The sequence below is a fragment of the Nomascus leucogenys genome, chromosome 4 (genome assembly GCF_006542625.1).
Source record: "Nomascus leucogenys isolate Asia chromosome 4, Asia_NLE_v1, whole genome shotgun sequence".
NCBI classification, from domain to species: Eukaryota; Metazoa; Chordata; class Mammalia; order Primates; family Hylobatidae; genus Nomascus; species Nomascus leucogenys.
Window position 1 is genome coordinate 68,616,327 of NC_044384.1, and position 17,813 is coordinate 68,634,139.

Here is a 17,813-nt window from a genome sequence, read left to right on the forward strand (position 1 = left end):
AAGTGATCAATTCTCTAAATACTGTAATGAATACTTTTACAAGTCAGATGGTTTTCAACCCTTTGTTGAAATATTTCAACAAATTTCAACAAAATTTCAAAAATATTGAAAGACTGAAAGCGCATTAAAAATAATTTTTGTAATTTTTTTGCACATAAGTTGGAAGCAGTTCAAGAAAATGAGTGGCACTGCCAACAAAACCATTTCCATTCCCATTGACTTATTTATGCAACAAAATTTCTCAGTGCTTATAGCTCTTAAAATGAAAAGTAGAAATGATGTTAAGTATTATCTCATTCTAAGCAATAAATTCTGTTTATCCATTAATGCATAATTATTTTGTAAAATTTCCATACATTTCAATAAGAGATGTCTTTTTGATAAAATGTTATTTACTAGGTTTTTTCAATTTGTAATATATTCTGGCTGATCAACCAAGTATTAATAATGGAAACTCAATAAAACTAAGTTTTATATTAACAGGAAATTCAAATTTTTTATTTTTTAATTTTTGAGAGAGTCTCATGTGATCATGGATCATTGCAGCCTCGACCTCCCAGGATCATGCAGTCCTCCCAACTCAGCCTCCCTAGTTGGGACTACAAGTGCATGTGCCACCATGCCCAGGTAATTTTTTTTATTTTTTGTAGAGCTGGTGGTCTATGTTGCCAGGGCTGGTCTCAAACTCCTGGGCTCAAGTGATCCTCCCGCTTCAACCTCCCAAAGTGCTGGGATTACAGGTGTGAGCCACCTTGCCTGACATAAAATTTAAATTTCTCTTTACCTATTTTTGGTGCAAAGAAATGTGACTGGGCAATCAACTCTCAAGCATGAAAATACACCAAGGTAAATTTCTTTTTTTTTTTTTTTTAATTATACTTTAGGGTTTTAGGGTACATGTGCACAATGTGCAGGTTTGTTACATATGTATCCATGTGCCATGTTGATTTCCTGCACCCATTAACTCGTCATTTAGCATTAGGTGTATCTCCTAATGCTGTCCCTCCCCACTCCCCCCACCCCACAACAGTCCCCGGAGTGTGATGTTCCCCTTCCTGTGTCCATGAGTTCTCATTGTTCAATTCCCACCTATGAGAGAGAACATGCGGTGTTTGGTTTTTTGTCCTTGCGATAGTTTACTGAGAATGATGTTTTCCAGTTTCATCCATGTCCCTACAAAGGACACGAACTCATCATTTTTTATGGCTGCATAGTATTCCATACACCAAGGTAAATTTCTGTATGGAAAATGAAAAGAGATAAACAAAAAAATGCAAGTCTCAATTTAAAGAATTTATTCACAATTTTTTTGTTTTATTTGTCTCTTACGGTCTTGCCTGAGTATTTGTGAGTTTTAAAAAATGAATAGTGGGTATCCAAGTGCTATAGAATTTAGAGTCCATTTTAAAAAGTGATACAACTCTATGTTTAAAACACTGATATTTATAATACATTAGAAATTATATCCTTTGCAAATATGGTAAAATTTTATGGAGAAAATTTTGGATGTCAACTTTAAAATACATGATACAGAGTTTTCAAAATTATTTTAGTAGGTATGCAGTAATAAAGTTTAAAGACCACGGTCCTAGACTGTTATTAATATAATTGCCTGGATCCATCTACTCCCAGCCTCCCCTCGTTCGAATCCAGTTTATATAATCAGCAGCACTTCAATCTTCCCACTCTGTTCAATACATGCCCTTGCACGCCCTCCCTCCCAACCCCCACCATTCCACCCCCTGATAAGCCTCCCAGGCAGCCTGAATTAAGGTACAACTTTCTTTCTCATGCTGTTAATTCAAGGGTCTCCAGGATCTGGCCCCAACCTAGTTTCCTCCTCTGTACACAGCCCATGTGGAGTCAATTTGCTGCAACATGCCCCACTACTTTTCTGTCTTATGTGGTTTCATCTGTTCCATTTCTGTCCTCTCTAACCTCATCTCAGCTTAAATTTACCTATTACTAACACCATCCAGGAGGCATTTTCTATTTTCTAATTAAGAGTTCTTCCTTTTAATTCCCTGCCGTCTTGGGTGCCCTTGCTTTTACTCCACCAATAATTGCAAAGTTTTTTTTCTTTTTTTCATATTCTCCTACCTTCCCTTCTCCTCTCCCTCCCCAACATATATAAATTCCCTAAAGATTGTCTTGCTAATCTTTTTATTATCTAAAAAACAGAGTCCAGTGCTTCTCATGGAGGCACATTCATTAATATTTGTTAATGAAAATGTAGTCCATAGGGATAACTGATGAGTCAAGAGTTTAACATACTTTATCCTTCTCTAAGATATTCACAAGCACATTAGCATATTAATACCTTGAGAAGTATCACACCAAAGAGAACTTTTTAATTTGTACAACCTTTTATCAAATTTTATCAAATTTGATCAAAACACCCTTCTATTCCCTACATAATCTCTAATAATCCTACGTAAAACATAAAAAAGCTCATAGTCTATCCTTCCCTTCAGTTTTTCCCTAGATACTGCTCAGGCCACAATAAATCGGCCAAATTTTGTTTCCCATCTTTACATTTTAGAAAACGAAAGACAATGAGATACACCACAGAATGAGAGTTACCTTATAAAGATCTGGGGCTTTAAAATTATATTTTAACAAATAAATATACCAACAAATGAATAGGGAGGAAGATCAGGCTCTTCTATAAAGCAGAATGTCAGCTAGTAAATGCAATTAATTTAGGCAAGAATCATCAACACATTCTAACACTAAATGGGTAAATGTTTGGAAATGGGGTATTTCCCTATTGTCAAATTATTTCCTTACTAATTACAACAGAAAAAATAGAATCTTTACAGTGGAGCAATTTGATAGACATCACCTCCACACTACCAGTAATGGACACTGCTGTCAAGTGTTCCTTAATCTGAAGCACTGAGAAAACTACACTATCACTTATGTAGCAGTCCAGCCAAAAAAAAAAAAAAAAAAAAAAAAAGAAAGCATAACCTTAATCAAATCATGAGGAAACAGATAAAACCAAATGGACTCTTCAAAAATGTCAATATCATGAACGGTAAAGGCTGAGAAATTGTTCCAAACTAGTGAGTTTGTAATGTCCTTACAGCAAAAGATAGTTGCCATAAGGACATTACTGGGAATATTTCAATATATACTACATATTATATAACAAACAGAATTGTAGCAATGTTAAATTTCCGAAATTTCATTACTATGATTGTAAAAGTGCCCTTGTTCTTAGGAGACACAGGCTAAAGGTCCCAGTGACCACAATCTATTTTCAAAGGTACACCAAAAAATTAAGATTAATGTACAGATTACATTGTGTGTGTGTACGTAATTTTACAGAGAAATAACGAGCAAACTGGCAAAATGTTAACAGCTTAATTCAGGTGAAGAGTTGGGAATTCATTACAATATCTGTGCAGCTTTTGTATAGGTCTGAAAGTTTTCAAAATAACAAGTTTAATTAAAAATAATTTCATTATTTGACCCCAAATTAGGTTTAAGGTTTTAGCTTGGCCTGAAACATCAAGATTCATTCAATACGTATTCGACATTAAGTATTGATGAGATGTATTGCTGAACACTCTGTGATGAGTCAAGAATAAAAATGTTACAGATCTTGGATTTTATAGCACAGTGAAGGGGTTGGCCAACTACAGCCAGCAAGCCAAACTGGCCTACCTTGTTTTCGTAAATAAAATTTTATTGGATGACACTGACTTTCATTCATTTCTATATTGTCATGGCTGCTTTTACCTTACAATAGCAGATCTGAGTAGCTGCAACAAAGATCATATGGTCCACAAAACCTAAACTATTTAACATTTGGCCTTTTACAAAAACTTTTCAACCCCTCATCTAGTGAGGTAGCAGAAACCCAATTAATTCACTACTTGGAGAAAGGAAATTAATGGAAATAGATAAATAACATAAATTTGAGGGACCACACAACTTAATCTTTATAGTCTCAAGCAGCAGGTATGTCAAGCTTTCATTTTGTACTTTGCAATAATATAAATAATGTTTATCAGAAACCCTTCCTTCAAATATCAATACTAAAAGCTTACTAAATCCTTAGAAACGCAAAATTGTCCCATAGCACAACTGAATTTAAGGCAAGAATAATTTGCTGAAGTATACTATATGTATATTCATATATGTATTTATATTTATATATATACACCACATGTATAATGTATTTCTATTTATATAATACAGTAGTGGCATATTTATCTAGTTTCAAGTTAGTTACCAAGATTATGTATACAAGCAGTATTTAATATAAAGGTAGTATAATAAAGCACTTGCTCTGATATACATTTGTGGATCTCCCAAATATTATAGATATTTGTTCCCTTCAGTGAGTAAAAATTTTCTTTGCAGTCTTAACGCAATTACTTTGGTAGTAATCTTTTTTTCCACAGGTAATCCAAATACAAAATTTGAACTAACTCAGGTCCAAATTGCCACCACTCTTAAATAAATGAAGTATTGAATAAATGAGTTATTTCTATCAAAAATGAATTTCAATATTTAAATATAAAAGTGATCTACATCAGGCTGGGTGCAGTGGCTCACACCTGTAATTCCAGCACTTTGGGAAGCCAAGGCAGGTGGACTGCTTGAGCTCAGGAGTTCAAGGCCAGCCTAGACAACATGGCAAAACCCCATCTCTACCAAAAATAAAAAATTAGCCGGGCGTGGTGGTGCAGGCCTGGGGTCCCAGCTACTCGGGAAGCTGAGGTGGGAGGATTACTTGAGTCCGGGAAGCAGACGTTGCAGTGAGCCAAGATAGTGCCACTGCACTCCAGCCTGGGCAACAGAGCCAGACCCTATCTCAAAAAAACAAAAACAGAAACATGGATAAATGAAAGTCAAAACCGAGTAGTGGAGACATGATGGTCCATCTGCCTTTGTATATGTCTTAAGTATCTGTAATATATAACGAACTCTCAAAATTTATTAAGAAAATGTCCCAATGAAAAGATATGCAAAAGATGTGAAAAGGCACTTCACCAAAGGAGATAGTTAGATGGCAAATGAGCGCATAAAGAGTAACATAATTAGCCATTAATGTAAATTCAAGCCACAAATTAATACTATCATACATTTAATAGAGTGGCTAAAATTAAGACTGCTCACACTAAGTGTTGACAATGATGACGAGGACCTGGAACTCTCATACACTTTTGGTGGGAATGGAAAATGATATAACCACTCTGGAAAACAGTTTGGCAGTTTTTCCTTTTTTTTTTTTTGAGATGGAGTTTCACTCGTTGCCCAGGCTGGAGTGCAATGACGCAATCTCGGCTCACTGCAACCTCCGCCTCCCAGGTTCAAGTGATTCTCCTGCCTCAGCCTCCCGAGTAGCTGGGATTACAGGCGTGCACCACCACGCCCGGCTAATTTTTTGTATTTTTAACAGAGACGGGATTTCACCATGTTGGCCAGGCTGGTCTTGAACTCCTGATCTCGGGTGATCCGCCTGCCTCGGCCTCCCAAAGTGCTGGGATTACAGGCATAAGCCACTGGGCCGGGCCGGCAGTTTCTTAAAAAGTTAAACAGCTATTCTACTTCTAGAATAGAAGAGAGAGAAAGAATGTATATATTCACAGAGACTTGTGTGTGAATGTTCATAGCAGCTTTATTTGTAACAGCAAAAAACTGGAGATGATCCAAAAATCCATCAACATTTTAAAGATAGAAAGCTGAGAAAAAGTTAACTTGCTCAGATTATAAAGAGAATAAATGGCAGGGCCAGAATATTAACTCAAGTCTAAAGGCTTACCAGGCCCAGTGTTCTTTCCCCTACACAAAACTATACTGAGGTATCTTCCAGAATGACTGCATGATAGATGCTCAAATACCAACCACATTCATATCAATAAGGCCAGAAAGTAAGTTAAGTTTGCTCCTTAGTCTAGGGAGATAAGAAGCTAAGATGACTTAAAAGTTAGGAGAGGTAAGAAATGAATGTGGAGGAAGAAGCACTGGTGATGTCACCAGCTCAAAGATCTGTGCTAAAAGCAGAGCAGGTTGCAGACCCTCTTATACAAATTAGAGGGAATACCTCCTCAGCCAAAATTCCAAAGGTGTGCCATCTAGACTTCTGCCCAAAACACTAAGTTAGGTTTATTCTCGGCTCCAATTTAAAAACAACAACAAAACTTTAATTCAAATTTAGGAACTTTCAAATTCTTTTACCCAAAATATAAAAAAAAAGATACAATACAAACATAGGGGCAAGGTAACAATAGTTTAATAAAGATACATTCATTGTTTTGAGGAGACTGAGGGAAAAGGACCAGAAATAATAAACCAGAGATCAAACAAATGTGGCGGCAGACTTCTGAACTTTACCTCCTGAGGTCTATTTATCTTTCACAGGCAGGAACAAACAAAAAGTATGCATTTAGGTGTCTTGGTTTTTTATTTTTTTGGAGGGGGAGGGCAGTGGATCGTGTAGCTACAGGCCCAAGCATATTTACAAAAGGGTTTGTCTCTGTCTCTGTCTCTCTCTCTCTTTCAATTTTATGTGGGAAGTTGTTAGCAGAGGTATCATTAATTGATCCTACACACATGTGCGTACCACTGAAACCATTTTAAAAGCACTCTTTTCTAGGATATCAATGACATTATCTCTAAATAAAGATTTCTCCATCCAGGCTTGTTGGCAGCAGTCAAAACAGGCTACCAGGTCTCATGACTCACCCTCCCAAATCCCTATTTAACAATACTCCTAAATATCATTCATGTTCAAGGGCACCTTCCTAAGGTTTCTGAATGATTCCCCGGCCACTACTGGCTACAGCCCCAATATTTTGCTCTTCACCTCCCCCAGCAGCAAGGACTCTAAGCTTATCAGAACTGGTTTTGAAACATGGTAGGAGGGCCTGGAGATTCTGCACAGAGTGTGGTCTAGGCGGTTACCCTCAGTTAGTTCTGGACCCATCCTTCACTCTACTTCAACACCGCCCTTAAACCCGAAAAACAGCATAATGTAAAAGGATTCCAAAACTTCAATATGAAAAAAAATTGTTGTATGGCATACTCAACAACATAGCTTCAAAAACTTTTCAACGTCATACTTAGTTACAGCTGAAATAAAAGTTAACAACTAAATAAGCTGTATTATACCCAAGCTCCATCCTCTCTATCATTCTCCAGGTGTAAACTAAACCACATGCAGCATCCCAGATTAATTTTCAAGGGTACTTTAAGAACGAGATCAAAGAAATTGCCTGTACAAGTTTGGGTTGATCAATATTTTAAGCTGGGCCATTTAAGAAAATATTCAAAATATGATATTTAGAATCAGAAGGCCTAGCTTAAAATTCCGTCTAAACTTAGGAGTTTTGTTTCTTTAGTCCCTTTGGGCATTAGTCAACTTGCTTATTAGTATTAGAATACCATAGCCTACACATCACAGGACTGCTGTGAAGAATAACCTGTGTATGAAAGGCACTGTAAACTAAGCGTTACATAGCCATTCTTTAAAAATAACATTCTTCAACATATTACTTTGATAAAAGTTTAAGTTCTAATGAAACTCCTTCAATGAAATTATTTTTACAAGCATTAGGTCATCAAATCTTAACCGTATCTTAGTCTCATTTCATTTTAGGAATCTACCAACTTAAATGTGAATCAAAATTGCATATTTGGAAACTAAAACAGAAACCTGAAATAACTTTTTCTAAACATCTACAATTTTGTATTGTCTCCCATTATTTAAGGAACATAATTAAATATAAAAAGTTAAAAAGGGTTTACCCAACTCTGAAATCTGCTGAGGTAACCTATATTCAAATGGAGTCACTGGTTTGCTTTCAGTTTGAAATTCAAAGTATTTCATGATACGGTACTGAAAGTATCACTTTTAAACTTAAATACATATGGTTTTTATTGCATTATTCTCCTAAACTTTTTTTTTTTTTTTTTGAGACGGAGTCTTGCTCTGTCGCCAGGCTGGAGTGCAGTGGCACAATCTTGGCTCACTGCAACCTCTACCTCCTGGGTTCAAGCAACTCCCCTGCCTCAGCCTCCTAAGCAGCTGCAACTACAGGTGCACACCACCATGCCCAGTTAATTTTTTTTTGTATTTTAGTAGACATTTCACCATGTTGGCCAGGATGGTCTCGATCTCCTGACCTCGTAATCCGCCCACCTCGGCCTCCCAAAGTGCTGGGATTACAGGCATGAGCCACTGCATCCAGCCTATTCTCCTCAATTTAAGAGTACCTGATAATGATTTCATTTACTTACCTTTATAGGTTACTTGATAAAAGTTTAAGTTCTAATGAAACTCCAATGAAATTATGTGTGTATACACACACAGACACACACACACACACAATACCATCCATTTTTCCCTCATTAGGATTTTTTTTTCCTCCAAAGGTTATCAGTCAAGTCAGTCTTTGACCAACCTTTTCCCCGACTCTATGCCTCTGTACAGAGACGGGCTTAAAACAAATCAAATCGAAAGATCTGAGACTCAGCAATGTCTGGCAATGCCCCTCTTTCAAGTCCTAGACTCCAGCTAGGTCCTTTCCTAGATCATCTGCACAACAGAACTTACTGTCTCTTCCCTCATAGTCCAGGTTCTGCATTTAGGAAGGTCAACCAAGATTCTAGAGCTTGACCAGAAAATAATTTCTTCCCATCCCAAGGGCCAACTTACACCTAGCTTGGCTGAGGTAGTAGGACTTGTTTACAACTCCTCTGGAGGTTGGCCTCCATACTCTGGAGTTTTGCCATAGACAGAGAAACTCCGGCTCATGAGATAACAACCATGTTGTAAGGGCAGCCCAAGCTCCATTCCTCTACCTTCGGGTCCTCTACCTTCTCCAGCTTCTCCAGGATGTGACAGCTTTCTCAGTCCTTTACCAACCATCTTGCTCTCTAAGAAGGCACCATGGCTCAGTGTTCCTCCTCATTCTTTCTCCCTTCACAAGAGATAGGAAGTGGTCCTTCAACTGGCCATATGTCCAAAAGTCCTTTATTCCTGAATATTCTGGGTAAAGGTATCACCTGTAAAAACTTTAGTAACTGAGAAAAATTAGCAATTACTCTAACAAAGCCTTCAACCAAATTATGAAAATGCGAATAACTATTGTGCCTTCAATGTCTGTTTTATCCTAAATTAAAATGCACAGGAAACAGAATCTTTAAAAAGTTAGTTGAAGCTGGGCGCAGTGGCTTACGCCTGTAATCCCAGCACTTTGGGAGCCAAGGCAGATGGATCATCTGAGGTCGGGAGTTCGAGACCAGCCTGATCAACATGGAGAAACCCCGTCTCTACTAAAAGTACAAAATTAGCCAGGCGTGGTGGCACATGCCTGTAATCCCAGTTACTCCGGAGGCTGAGGCAGGAGAATCACTTGAACCCGGGAGGCAGAGGTTGCGGTGAGCCGAGATCGCGCCATTGCACTCCAGCCTGGGCAACAAGAGTGAAACTCCACCTCAAAAAAAAAAAAAAAAAAATTTAGTTGCAAGCATTGGCAGCATCTCTAAGTACCTTCATTCTGTAAGGTTCAACATCAGTGTTTCCTTCTCTGCTCTTCTTTTAAGCTTCCCTTGCTCTTTTCTCATAACAGCAAACATAATCATAATCATCGCTGTTTACCAGGAATTGTTCCAAGTGCTTCAGAGGCACTAACTCATGTACAGCCCTGAACAACTCTATGAAGTAGGTAATATTTCTTATGCCTACTTACAAATGACAAAACTGAGGCACAGGGAGGTTAAGTGAGTTGCCCAAGTCTGCCCAAAAAGACACTGCTAAGAAGAATAGAGCAGCCTGGCTCCAGTGGTAACTGTAATACTGTACTGTACACATGGATTCAAAACTGCTTGTAAACCACTAGAGGGCATGGGTTGTGCCCATCCTTCTCAGAGCTCCATCCCCAGTACCGGGCAGAGTCTTGAAACTCATGGTTGAATTTTTCACAGGTATGCCTTCCCCTCTACACTTTGCTTCTTGGGGGCTAGGGAAGAAACTGACACTGCATTTCATCCTTCAGGAGTGAGAAGTTTTTGCTCCAGTCATAAATACTTGCTGAATAAATGAATCTTCTATTTACGAAGTCGAACATAAAAAGCCCTCCTCGAGGTAACATAATCAGGGCCACTTCTCCAATCCTAACCTGGCAAGAGATCTGAAATCAACAGCTGCCTTAAATAATATCTCAAACTTACTATTAGGCAGATAAGTGGCTTAAGGTAAACATTAAATAAAATGTTAAAGCTGCCCTTCATTACATAAGTACTGCTCCCTTTAAGAGAGCTGTTTTGAGCCACCCCACTAAAAACACAGACTTAGCAAAAGTTTGGATGTGGTTCATTTACCATAAAGATAAATGACTCGTTTCAGATAATCCATCTAAATAGTAAATCCCCCTTACTTTACTCAAAACAACCAGGAATCTAAAAATTAAGTTTACTCTGAGTAAGGGAACCACATTAGACAATGCTAAGGATTAACTACAGAGCATTTAAAAGAGTAATTTCAAACTGCAGTCATCTCTGAAATTACTTATACAGGTGTTAAGACAGTCAATCTCAGCATCCAGTAGGCTTTCCACTAAACAGACCACATTTCTACTATGGTTATCATCTCAACTCAGAACAATTTCTTGGTCCCTTATGTATCCCATGATCTTCGCTTATATATTTTGCACACTCTTCATTTTTAAAATGCATCTCAAAACCTATTGATTTTTTGATGGGTCATTACTTTGGAAGATTAGCATGAACAGAAACTATTTTAAGTTAACTGCAATTTGTCACTTCTTTCAATACAAACCTGCTTAACTCTTTTGTCTTTTCTATCGTGACCCAAATTATTTTCTGAGGCTTAGAAAAGTACATATAAGACGAAAAATTCCTTTCTAAATATCAATTCCGTCGCCATCAGGAAATGTCAAAAACTTTGTCTTTTTAAAAATAAAAGCGTCAACTCTTTAAAAACTTCAGTACCTCAAAGGAAAGCTGCACTGTTAACATTGAAGGAGGGCTGGGTGATTTCTGAACATCTGCATTAAAGAAATATGCTCTCCAAACCTAGTAATTCCTGGGGAGGCCACACCTTCTAACCTTCCCGTAATCCACAATCAAATCGGGAGCAATCTAAAAACTGCTACCAGCCAAAGTAAAATGACAGGTATGTCATCCTCAAACAATCCAAAACCGGGTCGGGGAGCCCAGACGGCTAGCCGGGGCCCAGGCTGCCCCCCCGGGCGCTCCTGGAAAAGCGACTCTAAGGAAACACACCTCCCGCGCGAGCCTCTTCCTTCCTAGAGTGACGGGGGAAAGGGACACCGGGGTAGAAACACACCCAAACCCCACTTCAAATCCTGCCCCACCAGCTTCTCCTTCCAAAAAAGCCGCGCCACTGCTGAGCCCGCAGGCGATTCGGGGGCTCGGGGAGAAGAGAGCGAAGGGCGGAAAGCGAACTTGGGCGTTACTCCGGGCGTCTCCCTCCCCCAGCGGAACCTGGGCACGCCGTTTCCTCACGGACGCGAGATTTGCCCCCCAAATCACCACCCCAGCCCGCCTGAGGCCGCCCTCGCCCACCGTCCCCTCAGCCAGCCAGGGCCCGGCCCAGGCCGCGCCGCCGCCCGCCCTCCCCGGCCGCTCCCCGCGGACTACCAGGCCACCGCGAGGCCGGGCCACTCACATCCGTCTGCGTCCTCCTGCAGGTCCTCCTGGAGCAGCGAGAGGTCTGCGCCGAGGGGAGAGAAGAAAGGCCCCGTCAGCGCCCCGGGGCCCGGCGCGACGCCCCTACCGCCCGCCCTCCCGCCCCGGCGGCGCCTCCCCGCGCCGGGACCCCACGCCGGCCCCGGCCCGGCAGCCACTCAGGGCGGCGGCGGAGGGCGGGTGAGCGCGAGGAGCCGCCGCCGCCGCCCGGAGAACAGGGGGGCCACGTACCCGCCATCTTGTGGTCGCCCCCTCCTCCGCGGCCGCCCGGGGATCCGGGGCTACATGGAGCGACGCGAGCCGGGGAGCCGGTGGACGCGCGCGGGAGGGGCGGCGGGGAGGAGGAGGGCCGGGCTGGCGGGGGCGCGCGCGCGCGGGGCGGGCCGAGGGCCCGGGCCTGCCGCGGGCGGCGCGGCTCCCGGCCGCCGGGGCCCCCGGCCGCGCCCCGCCCCGCCTGCCCCTCCGCACGGCTCCCGGGCGACCGGCGCTCCCTCCTCCCGCCTTTCCCGCTCCTTGCCGGGCCCCGGCCTGGCGACGCGCGCTCACACCCTCCTCCCGAGCTGCCCTCACGCCAAGCGCTGCGGACGGGGGCGCGCAACCTGCCGCAGGCCAGGACCCTGCGGCGAGTGCCGGAACCCGACCGGGCGGGGCCTCCCGCGGCCCGGCCGCTTTATTGGGTCACCGGCCTCGCCCACCGCCCTGCCAGCCGCAGCCATCTCGGCGGGCGCGCCGCTCGCAGCCCGCGCCCCATCCCCAGGCCTGCACGTACGTCGTCGGCGATCCGGGGCCAGGGGCGGCTCCGAGGTCGGCGGGGCCGGGGTCCCACCTCCTCTTGGAGGAAGCGCCGCCTCCCCACCCGCCCGGGGCCCTCGCCAAGTGGCTGCTAACAAAGCCCAGGGCCCGGCTGCGGGGTGGTTGACTGACAAAGTCATGCCTGCCTAGCCAGCTTCCTCGTGCAGCACGGTGAACGCTGGGGCGCCGGGTTTTTACTCCCACGTCCTGCCAACTCGAGCTGACAAGGCGGGCAATCCACCAGCGGGAGCGTTGGCAGGCCCGGGGTCAGATCCTGATTCAGCCAGTTGATTGGTAGGAGTGGGGCCCATTTGTAGAATGAAGGTGATACCTGCCTTGTGGGGTTATTGGCATTAAATGAAGAATGTAGGGAACCTAGCACGGTTCTTGATGTCTAGGAGGTGCTTGGTGAAGGGTGCCTATGATTCGCTCTGTCTTTTAAATACTTTTGGCAACATTTGAGGTGTTAAAGTCTTTATCCCAGACTTTATTAGTCTTGTTGTTTTACGTGACTTAAGCGATTAGCTCAAACGCCCAAGTACAAAATGGGGCTAAACCCAGGGTTTCCGACACGGTTCTACCTCCATGGCTCTATCTCCAGCTCCACCCAAGGCCTCCAAAATGGTGGTCTCCTAAAGTGACCAACAAAACACCAAGCTGTGTCATGGTGCCACTTTGGCGATGTGGTCTCTTAGGAGAGGGAATTCTAAATAGTTAATTAGCTTGTTCCTTTCTACGTTGTAGTCTTGACCAAGGACAATGTATTGGCATTTAATGCCATTGAAGATTTAAGAGACTAAGGAATCAGATCCTCTGAGATTCCTAAATCTGTGTAATAAAATGGATTCTACACATAGCTATTCCAAAAAATTCCGTCAGATACTACTAACAAGATAGATTATAATCTGTATGAAATTTCTAGGAGTAAGAAAAATCAGAATAGACCCCGTAACCCTGAGTATGTGTCTAAATTTCTCAACTATAAAATAATTAAAACTAAAGGCCGTTTCTCTTCCTCCCTTGGTGGATGCCCTTATGTGAATTTAGCTGACACATTCAGAATGACAAAGGAGTTAGAAATTCACATCAACAGCAATTGGTCCCAACTGACTCAAACCATGAGAATTCTGCCCTGCTGAGATACCTTGTCAGTATCTACCACTTTAGCAATTCTGGGTAAATGGGGGAAGAAAGAGCCAAATAAGCTCTTCTTTTTCATTAAAAAGCAAATTTTTTTTAGAGCCAGAGTCTTACCTTACGTAGCCCAGGCTGGAGTGCACTGGCACAATCATGACTCACTGTAACCTCGAACTCCTGGCCTCGAGAGATCCTCCCATCTCAGCCTCCCAAGTAACTGGAACTATAGGCACAGGCCACTCCACGTGGCTAATTTATTTTTAAGATTTTTGTACGGACGTGGTTCTACTATGTTGCCCAGGCGGGTCTTGAACTCTTGGCCTAAAGCAATCCTCTGGCCTTGGTCTCCCAAAGCGCCAGCATTACAGGTGTGAGCCACCAAACCCAGCCCAAATCAGCTCTTTATTCTAACTGGTGGTCTCACTGCAACAACACAAAATCTACAGAGTGCCAACTGTGCTTCAGCCACTGGATGCACTAAGACAAAACTGTCTTGATCTACACAGTCGAGTTAGACTTAACGGTTCTCAGTAATCATGATAAAATAGGGACTATGTACCAAATGCTAGCCTAGGATATGGAACAACTAATTCTGCCTTTGTTAGCTAGGCCTCAATAAGTTTTATCTCAGTATTCTGTGGGAAGGGCAGCAAAGGAGGAGGGTCTATATCATTTTTCTGTATTCAAGAGCTATGCATGTGATTATCATCTTAGCTGAATTACACATTGCAACAAGTGCCTTTAAGCAGTATGATTTTTAGATATTTCAGTGATGGTATCATTCATGGTTCAGCACCAGTATGTGTTTTTTACATTTCACTTGCTCTCACTCTCCTTTCTAAAAGAAAGGAGTTTTTCAACCAATATTTACAAACTGCACTCTGTCCCCTTCTTCTAAGAAACAATATTTAAACAAATAATAGCAATCATTATTCTACATACCTTTAACCCAGCTTCACTTACAATGCAGCTTGTGGATGGCAGAGCTGTGCGTTGTCTGTGGTCAGACACACAGGAAGTCTGAATTGTTATCCTGCTCTGCCATTGAAATGTGTAAAATATAGGGGGAGTGTCCCAAGTCATTTTTCTAAAAGCATCATCCAACTATGTAAGTACTAAGGCCTGCATTTTTAAGAATAAGTCCTCTTCCAAATGATAATGAAAGGGTTTTTTGTTTGTTTTTGAGACAGGCTCTTGCTCTGTCACCCAGGCTGGAGTGCAGTGGTGCAGTCTCAGCTCACTGCAACCTCCACCTCCCAGACAGGTGCACGCCACCACAGCCAGCTAATTTTGGTATTTTTTTGTAGAGACAGGGTTTTGCCATGTTGCCCAGGCTGGTCTCAAACTCCTGGGCTCAGGTGATCTGCCCGCCTTGGCCTCCCAAAGTGCTGGGGTTATAGGCATGAGCCAGTGCGCCTGGCCACAGTGACAATTTTTCTTAGCAGCCAATGAGCCTTAGAAATTAATGTATCTGGGTTTTCAACCACAAACAAACATAAAAAAAATCATGGGGAAAACATTGCTAATAAACAAAACCCACCTGATGTTGCTTGCCACTATCATGTTTGTTAATTTTTGTATCTGTGATTGAACCATTCACTTTTCTCTTCAGAATTATCGTTCCTGAAACTGGAAGTATATAAAGACAGCCGTATTATTTATTGTTTTAAATGATGAAAAGAGAAACAATCTGAAAAATGGAGAAATACTTACGTGATTAAAAATGATCTTTAAACAAATATTTATTTGCTTTTTAAAAATGAAATTTGCCAGTCATCTTTGCGCAGGGGCTGTGCTAATCTTCTCTGTATCAGTCTAATTTTAGTGCATGTGCTCCTGAAACGAGCACATTAAACAAATTTTTACCATTCATTTCATTCATCTCTTTTTTTGAAGCCAGGTTGACAAAATGTCCCTCATAGACTCATTTTCAAATAAGAAGAACAATTTTTAAGCCATGTGTGGTGGCTCACGCCTGTAATCCCAGCACTTTGGGTGGCTGAGGTGGGCAGATCACCTGGGGTTGGGAGTTCAAGACCAGCCTGGCTAACATGACAAAACCCCATCTCTACTAAAAATACAAAAAATTAGCTGGGCATGGTGGCACATGCCTGTAATCCCAGCTACTAGGGAGGCTGAGGCAGGAGAATCACTTGAACCCGGGAGGCAGAGGTTGCAGTGAGCCGAGATCACGCCACTGCACTCCAGTCTGGGACACAGAGTGAGACTCTGTCTCAAAAAAAAAAAGGGGGGGGAACAATTTTAAAAAACTAATTGCCAGTCTCTTACCTAAAGCCTCCTATACATTTCTATAAATTATATAAAGGTAAGGCCAGACGCAGTGGCTCATGCCTGTAATCCCAGCACTTTGGGAGGCTGAGGCGGGCAGATCACAAGGTCAGGAGATCGAGACTATCCTGGCTAACACGGTGAAACGCCGTCTCTACTAAAAATACAAAAAAATTAGCTGGGCATGGTGGCGGGCACCTGTAGTCCCAGTTACTCAGGAGGCTGAGCCAGGAGAATGGCGTGAACCGAGGAGGCAGAGCTTGCAGTGAGCCAAGATCGTGCCACTGCACTCCAGCCTGGGCGACAGAGCGAGACTGTCTCAAAAAAAAAAAAAAAAAAAATGTATAAAAGTAAATATTTGTGAAATTTTACTTGTCCTCCTCTCTATGCTTCTTCTATCTCCCTTTAAAGCTCCCTGTCAAGGTGACATTCTGAATGTGAAGCCTTAGCCTTTCCTAGAGCTTTCATAGTTTTTCAAAGATATTTGATCTCTTTATTCACATCAGCTAAAGAGACATTTTCTCACACTGTGCTTAAGAAAGAAGAGAGGAAGGAAGGAAGGGAGGGAGGGAGGGAAAGAAAGAAAAGAAAAGAAAAGAAAAGAAAGAAAAGAGAGGAAAAATACCTACAGAACTGAGCTCTATCCAGAGTTACCCTGATTCAGGCTGTTCTTTCTCCATTTACAGGAGCTGAACACTGCCCCGAGAATGCAACAGAACTTCAGCTCTGTCCCAAGGTCATCAGCCACAGCTCCAAGTTTCTTAGCATCAGCTTTTTCTGAACAAAATAATGCATCCTGCTGGAATCACTACTATAAACTGAGTATAAAGGAAAATAAACCCTCTTTTTCTTATCCACTATGTTCCCTACTCCCGTGCTTTTCCCAGTGCTCCGGGTTAGTAGAGGCAAAAGAATTCCCCGCTGATGAGGTACTACATCCTACACAATTTGTTCCACACATTTTAATTTCATTAAGAGAAAACAAAGATGTTTAAACAGGGAGCACTAAATGGATTAGAGTGGCAGTAGTAAATTTCCTTTGTGCCTTTCTCTTAGAACTCAGAAAGCTTTAGTTGCAATCCCATTCAAAGCAATATGGGAGAGGATTCCACAATGCCTGGCACAGAGTACGTGTGGAGGAAATGCTTATCATTTTAGAAGCTTATTATTTTAAATGTTTAAATGCCTATTATTCTGAATCTGAATGGATGAGTCAAGTTGAACCAGGAAATAAACCATAGCAAACCACACATTCAAACCCAGATAAGTTCAGTGGTTAACTGCCCTGACTCTAAGCTCCCTTCACACTAAGGCTGGTCTATGGTAATATGATTCAGAAGAAATTACTTCCATTCTCATTTCACTTCTCTGTAACTCTTTGTAACAAATTGCTTGTGTCTCTGGTCCTTGGTTCCTTCCTTTGGTGGGAAAAATATTAGCACAATGACACAATACAATTCCCAGACTAGATAGCTAATACATTTTCTAACTTTTTATTTAGAAACAATTATAGATTTACATGCAGTTTCAAATGATGTGTCAGGATGTCCTATGTCCCCTTCATACCAGTTCCCTTAATGGTAATATTACCGTATATATGAGACATTTTTCAGAGAGTGTGCCAGGCATTATGTTAAGCGCTTTTTCTTTTCTTTTCTTTTTTTTCTTTTTCTTTTTTTTTTTTTCTGAGATGGAGTCTTGCTGCATCACCCAGGCTGGAGTGCAGTTGCACAATCTCAGCTTGCTGCAACCTCCACCTCCCAGGTACAAGCGATTCTCCTGTCTCAGCCTCCTGAGTAGCTGGGACTATAGGCGCCCACCACCATACTCAGCTAATTTTTGTGTATATATATATATATATATATACATTTTTTTTTTTTTTTTTTTTTTTGTACAGACGGGGT

General features: G+C 42.0%; 1 protein-coding gene and 1 pseudogene across 4 annotated transcripts in view; both read right to left on the minus strand.

Annotated features, from left to right (window-relative positions):
* The window catches only part of PPP4R1 (protein phosphatase 4 regulatory subunit 1), a 72,241-nt gene extending 59,509 nt beyond the window's left edge, over positions 1-12,732 (minus strand). The window contains exons 1-2 of one of the 4 annotated variants that reach the window (XM_030810761.1): positions 12,461-12,732; positions 11,672-11,716 (exon numbers count right to left, since the gene is read on the minus strand). In XM_030810761.1, coding sequence (XP_030666621.1) covers positions 11,672-11,716; positions 12,461-12,623 — 208 coding nt within the window. In that variant the 5' untranslated portion in view covers positions 12,624-12,732. Of the gene's footprint in view, positions 1-11,671; positions 11,717-11,922; positions 12,047-12,460 lie in introns of those variants that run through there. The other 3 variants (XM_030810763.1, XM_030810762.1, XM_003262078.4) reach the window with 3 other exon arrangements.
* Positions 12,733-15,356: 2,624 nt separating this feature from the next.
* Positions 15,357-15,469, minus strand: LOC115834898 (annotated as a pseudogene).
* Between the last annotated feature and the right edge of the window lie 2,344 nt (positions 15,470-17,813).